Here is a 9,490-nt window from a genome sequence, read left to right as displayed (position 1 = left end):
TTTCCCTTTTGTTTTCGCCCACTGTTGAAAAATGCCGGCCAATTATAGTCTGTACTTCATTTCGTGTTTATGTTTTTACTGTGGTGTTTCAGCTCTTCAACAACCTTTTCGTCGGCTTCAACAAAAGTGCCCTCGTGACTTAGAAATATACCCTCTGTCTCAGCCACTCAGCATTCAGTAATTTTGGCCTTCATGTGATAAACAAGTAATCGCAATGTACGACCCTATATATATTATCTTGGGCAATTTTGTAAAAACTTTGAACTTACGCGTGAAATTAATCCTTAATTGCCCTTGGGCCCATGCGATTTATTACATATACAAATCATAGCTCTTTAAACAGCTTTCTGACCAATGGGGTAAAGAAGGAAATTTATTCATGTTTATGCAATATAACTTACCATGACTATAGTACACGCTGTTTAAACTTATTTTTCCACCAAAGTCTTAAAAGAGCTTGTTGTTAAGGTTTAACTAGAATCAACTTGCCCCTCCCCTCCCCCTCCATCTGCAACCTCCTCCCCCCCCCCCCCACCCCACACACGCACCCCGGGACATGCACAAACAAATATTATTGGCAATAGCAGCAAACTTACATTTGAAGCTGTAATGTTCAGCGCATATGAGGATCTTGACTCAAAGTCCAGAGGTTTGGCCACCAACACACTGCAGTGATAAGCATCCTTCAGTTTAAACATTCCATCCTGGCAAAAAAAAATTGTTAAAGGAACAACAGACTTTTAATAACTTAGACCTTCAATTTCAACCACAGCTATTTTACAGTTGACCTGGTTGACATGTCTTTAAACTAAGAGTAATATTGTAAAACATTGCAGTGATCCAGCCGATTTTTTAAAAAACAGCAGGGCATGTATGTTGGTATTGGGCCTACTTCCCAGCTTTATTTTCCTTCTGTTCCCTTGTTCCCAATTATCGTACAGCCATTTCCCTTTGTTCCCTAAAACCCCTGCAGGAAGGGGATCAGTAATGGTTGAAGATGTCATTAAAATACTACAGGTACACACTAGGTAACTAAGACAGTTGCAAGGGCCCATGACCAAAATCAGCCAATAAGAGTGCTTTACTACCAGTCCTCTATTAAAGTATTACTATCGGACTAGGTAGCATTTCTACAGCTCTTGTTTTCAATATTATTTTAAGGCATGTAATAAATCTCTAATATTAAACCAAGCTTGCTTGCATATAAGGACTGTCAGTGGCAGGAATTATTAACCCTCCGTCTTTTCTGTATGGACCTCTCCTAATGCTTGATTCACACTGTCAAGACCTCAAGCTGATATATCTTCCAGTATGGCCTTTGCATTTCTGGTTATCAGGTTGATATATACATTTCTATTGGTGAGGGCTGGATGGTATCATTGGCAGGGCTGGGCAATGTGAAGAATTGATGCATCATGATGATATTCTTAAACCAATTATTAATTTAGGATGCTCAACTAGAGTATGCATGATAATATTTTGCTGAAAATGAAGCTTTTGTTCATTTTGAAAATGAACACAAACCTCATTTCCATCTGTTATCGCATAGAGAATTTCTCCATTTCCTTCAATATCCTCATCCAGAGCTGTTGCAGAGAATATCTGCTGATTAAGGTCAACTGCCTGATGAAAAGAAAGTCATGCAAAATAAACAGAAGATTAAGTGTTACAAAGTTGCAGTGGGTAAACTATACTAAGTTAACAAACCTTGAGGAGGAGGGGGAGTCCTGGTACTCCATGAAATTCTTAGTTTGGATGTAATACCTTAAGGTTACTATTGTTAGCGGCTACTCATTTTAGGGACTATTTCTAAACAAGATTTAGTGACTATTTAAATTTAGCGATTTTCCTAAAATTGAAAAAAAGAAAGAACAAAGTCATGCCTTGAAATTAAAGGAACATTTTCATTCTCAGGGAAAACAAAGTTAATTGAATATATCAGAAAATAGGTCCTCGTCAGGAAAAGCAGTCTTGCCTTCCAAAACGTGGCACAGGCTGCAGAAGACTCAGATGAGAACCCTAGAGAAGTTGCTATTATTGACCGACAATACTGACAAAGTGCGAGTATGTCTGGTTGGGGGGTGAGGGGTATTTAAATTTAACCAGTATTAAATTTGACCAAGACAAATTTTAGCGAGCACTAAATTTAGCAATTTTCGCCCAACTCGCTTAAAGGCTAAAATTAGTAGCCGCTGACAATAGTAAGCTTAAGGTATGGTAACTCCCTCACAAAGTTTTTACCAGCTTACATGAATTTGGCTCTAATTAAGTTTTAATTGGTTCACTGGATTGTCTCTTTCTTTTGTTGTCAGCCAGACCTTTGGTTTCCCTTTACAACACTCAGTCAAAAACGCTGTAATTGACAATTTAATGGCCTCACAAATGTACATGGGAGAAGTAGGGGACTAAATTATATACCGGTATGTCACGTTTTAGACCAGTCAGGATACTGCAACAAAATTTGGTCTATAAACATCATCATGTAACATCATTGCTGCTAATGCATGAACATGACAACTATGATACAGTCACATGACTCCAGTCACATGGTTTCACATACCTCTCCAACAGTGACATTGTAGTACTGACTTGGAAAGTGTGGTATGTGGTCATTGACATCAAGAATCCAATAAATGACTTGTGCTGAAGCCTTCAGGAAAGAAAAAGAAATTGCACAGTCTTGTCATGTTTATTCAATTAATTATTACAGCCCTCCAAGCTTATTTTTTCCTTTGTAACTGCTCAAGTTTGGTCACCAGTGAAAAAATTTTAGTCCCTAAATTAAGCTCACGCTTTCAATCCTTCTTCTCAATTTAAATCGCCAGGCTGGCGACTTCAGTTCCAATTTAGTCGCCAGTTCCAAAATGTTAGTCGCCATGGCAACTAAAATGGTCTCAACTTGGAGGGTTGTATTAACATGGAAAATTGAATATTCACTAAACCCCGATAACTCAAAACCTTGAACTGTTTTTCCTTTACTTTCAGGGTTCAAGTTACCAGGGTTCTACTGTATTATAGCTGTGTTAACGAAATATTACTGAAAATAGGGTTTGCATTTTTATTGTAGTGAAGAGACTAAATAGTGCAGCAACTTTAGATTGGGGATTTTACCTGGTTGCCAGCATTATCAAAGGCATAAACCGTGAATGATCCATCAGCAAAATTTTGAGTCTGAAAAGCAATTATGCCATGATTAAAAAGACAAGTTATTGTAAGAGATTTAAACCTCTATCTAACTCTGATCTAACCCTTATTAGTAATCCTGTGTATTCTAGGAGTAAGGGCAGAAAAATAACATATGTCCTGATGCCTTGTTATACTGCAGTACTGCCTTGTTATACTGCAGTACAACAGAGTACATCAAGACTAGTAACAAATAGGAGATGAAATCCAACACCACTTTATATTTGAGAGTACGATACATCCAAAACTGTTCGCTTTTTGTAACAGACAATACCAAGCATGTTTTGCGTGGCACTTAGAGGTCATTTTTTATGATCTTAATGTTAAGCTTTAAATTGGTACATAATGTATGCAAAGCGCGCGGTTTCAACATGACTCATATTTTTCCACACACCTCTCGATCAAAGCGGTCCTGCACAGTTATTATTCCTGTGGTGTTGTTGACAGCGAAGAAACTTCCAGCATCAGGACCCAACTCATATGTCACGGGTCCTGGTACGGCCTGAGCTTTAGCTACAAACGAACCTACAACAAGAACAACAAACAAACGTGCTCGTCCGCCATGTTTTCTGTTGAGTAACCGAGCCCGCATTACACTGGGATAGGGACTTGGGGACGGCCGGACTTTTTTCTGGGGACGTGGGTCTGGGGAGGTTGGTATAAAGAATCCAGTTTATGTTCCTTCTCCGGGGGGAGGGACACGGGATAATTGTCTCCAACAGCGGCTGATAATTACTGGGCCTCACCTACCTTTACGAGTTGCCTTCAAGAGGACCCGGGAAAAGGATCACCGACAAACCACGCGAGTTCCCCCCCCCCCCCCCCACCTCCCAAAAGAGCAATTTAGTTGTGTACTTGTCTCCTCCAGAACCTTAACACCTCATTTTCGCAAACTCCTTCTCACCCCTTTTTGCCCCCGCAGGGCTTTGGCCCAAAGGCCAAAACCCGAGGAGGCACACTAGAAGTCCCCGGGTGTATACATACAGGGACAATGAATATTTGTTGAAAAAGTAAGAAATGTGTCTGTAGTGGGCGAACCATTCTCGATTTGACGAAACTAGACGCGCACGGTCGTGACGGGTAATATTTTTGCAAGCGTTTGGTCACCTTCGCGTTTCGAGCTTCACCATCTGCTAGCAGCGTTGTGTTTTCCGGTTTTGGCCTACGCGTGTTCACAGATTTGTTCGAGCGGTTTCTCTGCTTTGGTTGTGTTAAGTGATATTTGAAGCAAATGTTAGTAATACGTCGAAAGATTTCGAGCAATTGGTTTCGTGTTCTTGGCTACTTGCCGGCTACCTATGTTCTAAGCGTTACATTTGTAAGGTTTGCTTTCGGAGGTTTGTTGTATCGTATACATCTTACAAGTTACAACGAGTAATAAACAAAAGCGTGAACTTTGTCATGTAGTACAAGGTACAACGTAATTCGTTTCGCTAACAAACTGTCAGATTATTTGATCCAAAGAGTGGGTTGTTTTCTCGAATCTTTGAATGTGCCATATTTTGTTACTCGTGGAATTTTTTAGGCTTTTTGGTCTGGAAATTATTGTAAGTTTATTTTGAATGTTATAAGCCCGGGAATAAGCTTGTGTGTTGTCATCACGAATAATGTGTTATGTGTTATTTCCGCTAGGTGTTATTTACGCGCGCTAAGTAATATAATTCGACTTCAACTTGTGAATATTTTTAGGACGCAACGGTGTCACACAACAAGAAATTCCGCATGACACAGTAAAAAAGAAGACTAATTGTGCAGTCCATCGGCATTAATAATTAAAGGCGACAAAAAACAAATTATAAAAAAGCGGGGGCAGCTTTATAGTGAGAACTATTACTAGTAGTAAAGAAAGTAACGAATGTAATGCCGGCATATTTACTTATTGCCAACGAGACAGCCGAGCCAAGAGGCGAGGCTGTCGAGGCGGCAGAATCATAGAGCCGTGTGCGTATGAGTGTATAGGCAGAGAAAATCTTAAGTTCTGTGTAAGGGACTTTTTTTTGACCATATTTGGGTGTAAGTAAACCCCATATTTGGGTTGTATTGTTCTTCCCAACTGGTTCCCAGTCTCTCACTCCTTGCTAGAGAGCAAATGACCAAAATGGCGTCCACGCGGCCCGCTGTTAAAATTTTCAATGTGGTCATTCATCCCTTTACCGATAAATACACCTTTAGGGAATTATAAATCGAAAGAGAATACCCTACAGAATATTCGACCGCCGAAAAAATGAACATCAAGGTCTTCAAAGCGATGAAATAATCTTTCGACTTTGGAGTCCTTTGATTTACGATCGAAGAGAGACATGAAAATCAAAAGCGGACTGTTGACTTCAAATAGAGTTTTCTTGACTAATGAGAATGCTGAAGTCGGGTAAATGCTTCCTTTTAGTGTTGATTGTGTTTATAGTAATTGTTTGACCGATGATTTATTCCAAATCAAATACCGTTTATTATATTTTATTTGGCACGCATTTTCGCTCCGCGTAGGAATAACATCAATACAAAGCGACGCTCACTAAAATTACTGCATGTCATACACACAAGAAAGTCAAAAGTTTTTTGCTTCTAACGGCAAATGTAATGTTAACTTGAATAAAAATTTTGTCTCCAAATAATCCTTGACCGTTCAAGTTTTGTTTTCTGTTCAAATTTTTCAAGTTTTGCGTAACTGAACATGACACTTCGCATGCGAGACTGAAATCTGGACCCGTGCATTACTGTCTCTGATTACTGAAAATTATTTTTAAAAAAGCATCTTAGCAGTTTTGATTTTGGGATTTGATTTATAAGAAGTTCTTGAAATGCAAGTATCCCTTTTGTGGACGGAAACATTTTAACCACCGCGTGTTGTAAAGTATTTAAAAAACAGTGATTAAACTTCATTTATTGCCTACATTTTGTGACATTTTAACGTTGAAAAGAAGATTTGTCAAGAGTTATCAATCTGTCAAACCCGTAGCCTGCGTAGCAGACATCTGTGTACGTTTTTAGTGTGTTTAAAAGAGTGCGCGATCGCGAGAATACGCGCGCTGGAAACTACGGCGCCTGCTACGCAGGCTATCAAGCCTGTGTCATTTATGAACACCAGAGAAATAGCACTTTTTTCGCATATTACCTAAAATACAATTTACCATATTTTGGTCATTTCAAATATAGTTCTATCAAAAACCATTCAATATCTGTTCTTATGAACAAACATGAGTATTTCGCTCGTTGGCACTTACCGATAGGTACAACTAGTTTGTTAGTTATATCTCCTGTTTCGTCATAGATTTTTGTTCACGACAGAGTCCTCATCTGCTTTTATGGATGCCTCATCATGAAAATTTATCCAAGACCTTCCAAGTTTGACTACCCTGGTTCCAGAGGTTTTCCGTTTCTATTTCTCAAGCAAATCTGAACCGTGATGGCGAAAAACGGCTTTTTGGCGTCGGCAGAAGAAAGAAAGTTTGACATTCATTATTATTAAAAACTAGCAATGTTATATTGTAATTCCTGCGTTTTGATTGGTTAACAGGCAATGGTACTGAGCTCATATACCATTGACCACAAATATGGTAGCCAAAACGCGTCACGAAAACAGCTGGGGAGCTCAAATATTGCAATTCTTTGGGCGTTTTTAATAAAACAATTATTCCACTCGCGCTTGTTGGATGTGAGATCGTTATAGCCAACTCGGCGCTACGCGCCTCGTTGACTATCTACCATCTCATATTCAACGCGCGCTCGTGGCCTATGGAATAATTGTTATTGTTACCCTCTACTTCCTGGACATTTATCTTGTGGTTTCCTAGATTTAATATAAAGGTATTCTCTGCACTGCAAATTGATGATTGACAGTGTCGTAATATGCAGCTACTTTTTGCGCTTGAGGCGTACAGTTACGTCATAAAACCTCTGTCAGCTAATAGTCTTGATCGTAAAGAAAAGTGGAAGAACTATAAACAAAGGCACACTACTCACCAGCAGGCTCTTCTTCGTAAATAGTAGCAATCATGAATTCCTCCCGAAATCTGAGGCCTAAAATGTTCATAAAAGAAAACAAATCAACAAAAGAAACGTCCGTTGTGTCGGAGGTATTCAGTGCTTTAGCAGGTTAAATACATTTTATTTAATATTTATTTTATTTAATATAACATTTATTTTATTTTATTTAGTCTTACACTGTAATGTTTTCGTAAGCTTCCAAGTTCATGTGGGCCGGTTATTTGAACTTACATTTTTCTTATTTTTTCCAGGCATTAAACATTCTGTTGAAATTGGAATTGATCATGAAAACTAAGAACAAACTTACAATTTTATACACCCAAGATGTTAGACGTTAGATACATTTGTCTTTATTAAAGAACTACTATTTGTCAAGACTAAAAAGCAAAGATTGAAAACAATTTTTTTCCCTGTTGTTGTATTATATAGTTGTCGGACTTCGCATTTGTTAATGTGGTCTATAGCAAGTACTTTTAGCCGGCAATACTGGTTCAGAGTTTTATATCGACGGATAAGAAGCTAAAGATTAAGTTACTAACTCAAATTCCCGTCAGTTAAACAAACAAATCAAGTTAACAGATATGAAGAACAGTTCAGTGTGATTTTATTTCTCATTCTCTACTTCCTTTCGCGACACTTGGTCTCGGCGAGGTCTCTAATGCGCTTTACAACATGTTACCAAAGAGACGCCTGGGGCGAGTCTCTACTCAAGAGTGACTCGACACGGCAGCTGAAAATGGGAAATGGTTGCGGTGCCTGATGAAGAACTTTTTAAACCGCGAATTTATAGTTTAATCTATTCATTTATCACGCGTTTTTAGTCTTGGTTATTTGCATTCTACTAGGAAAAATCTGTTTTGCCATAGAACAAGTCGAAAAGATTTATTCACGCTGACTATACTATCATTTAGTCGCCGAGGTAACATGATTTTGTAGCCGGCGGAGAACATCAGTTTGAATTATTTGACACTCTGTATAATTAAACGTATTTTAGTGTAGTCTACAATCTTTCTCGTTTAATGGTTTGAATGAAAAGATTGAACATCAAAATTATCATTTTTTCGATCAGAGAACGCTTTACAATCACGCCAAAATGTTTTAACTTTTTATTATTAATAATTGATATTGTTTTAAAATTCAGTGATTGAACTTTATTATCTAACAGAAAACGTAAATATTAAATTGAATAAAGCCTGTATCTTGCGTGTCCTTTATTAATATTATACTAACCAGTAAACTATCTTTATCATCCACGAAATCATAAAAGTACTCTTGCTTCATGTTTGAGACCCGCGCAAAAACTGGACGACTAGTCAAACTTACAAAAAGTACTTTTCAGTCTTGCACCTCAACAAAGAACGAAAAAATAAACAAACTGACAAAAGTTAAATGAACTGAAATAAACGTTTTTGGGTTAAATCGGTCCGGAAAGGCTAAAAAAGTTTTTAAAAACAAACCAGTCTTCTTAAATAAAAACTTTTATCGAATCCATTCAGCAAACAACATGAAAATATACCTTTTCGCAGGTTTTGGTATTTTTTTGCAAGAGTCATACGAATGCTAATTTATTCTGAGCAAAGCTTACAACAAAAATTTTTGTTTTGTTTTTTGACTTGACAAATTTGATCGAGTTCTTGGTTACTTACCCAAAGCGTGTTATAAAGTACTAAAGTTAGAAAGAAATTATAATAAAACTGCATTTTTTTCTAAGTGGCTACATGGCTAACAGCTTAAAATTACAAGCATGCATTTATAACGTTATGCCTACACTGTTTGAAAAAAAAATCAACTTAGAATATTCCAGGGCTCACTTACCTTGAGAAAAGCTGAAAAGCCACAAAATTGATGAAAATAATAGCAGTTTCTTCATTTTAGGAAAGCTGGTAAAAATTCCGTCTGGCTACATAAGTGTTTTTTTCTCGAATAAGCCAGTTGCAGTTATTTATCCGGTTTCAACTGTGTTCCAGTGTTTAATTGTGAAACTTGCTCACGATTTTTTTTCTTTTCGCCATACCAATGAAACAACGGTGGTGAAAACGATATTTTCCAAAACTTGATTCACTTCGAACTATTCATATAAAGATGCGTAAGTCGAAATCACTGAATCTTGGTATTAGTGGTGTTTATTATATGTAGGCGTCAGATTAATTATTCGATATCGATACCCCGAGTTATAAACAGCACGGTACCTCAGTTTAGTTCATGTGAAGTACTATTGTTGTAAATAACCTTGAAAATAAAGCCATATATGCAAATCATTATAGCTTTTTATTTAAGTAGAAGTCAGATTTACATTTTTGTATATTCTTTTTTTACAAACTCG

At 37.5% G+C, this 9,490-nt stretch overlaps 1 protein-coding gene across 2 annotated transcripts in view; it reads right to left on the bottom strand.

The window, feature by feature from the left end:
* Positions 1–9,323, bottom strand: part of LOC144651639 (protocadherin Fat 4-like) — a 45,821-nt gene extending 36,498 nt beyond the window's left edge. For both annotated transcript variants that reach the window (XR_013570354.1, XM_078511583.1), the window contains exons 1-7: positions 8,983–9,323; positions 7,144–7,200; positions 3,578–3,708; positions 3,112–3,171; positions 2,561–2,650; positions 1,525–1,623; positions 597–704 (exon numbers count right to left, since the gene is read on the bottom strand). Coding sequence is in view for 1 of the 2 variants with exons in the window: in XM_078511583.1 (XP_078367709.1) it covers positions 597–704; positions 1,525–1,623; positions 2,561–2,650; positions 3,112–3,171; positions 3,578–3,708; positions 7,144–7,200; positions 8,983–9,037 (600 nt within the window). In the remaining variant the exon portion in view is untranslated. The remainder of the gene's footprint in view (positions 1–596; positions 705–1,524; positions 1,624–2,560; positions 2,651–3,111; positions 3,172–3,577; positions 3,709–7,143; positions 7,201–8,982) is intronic.
* Between the last annotated feature and the right edge of the window lie 167 nt (positions 9,324–9,490).

The sequence above is a fragment of the Oculina patagonica genome, chromosome 4 (assembly GCF_052425735.1).
Source record: "Oculina patagonica isolate OP01 chromosome 4, crgOcupat, whole genome shotgun sequence".
In the NCBI taxonomy this organism is placed as follows: domain Eukaryota; kingdom Metazoa; phylum Cnidaria; class Anthozoa; order Scleractinia; family Oculinidae; genus Oculina; species Oculina patagonica.
This window is presented reverse-complemented; position numbering and strand designations above follow the sequence as displayed.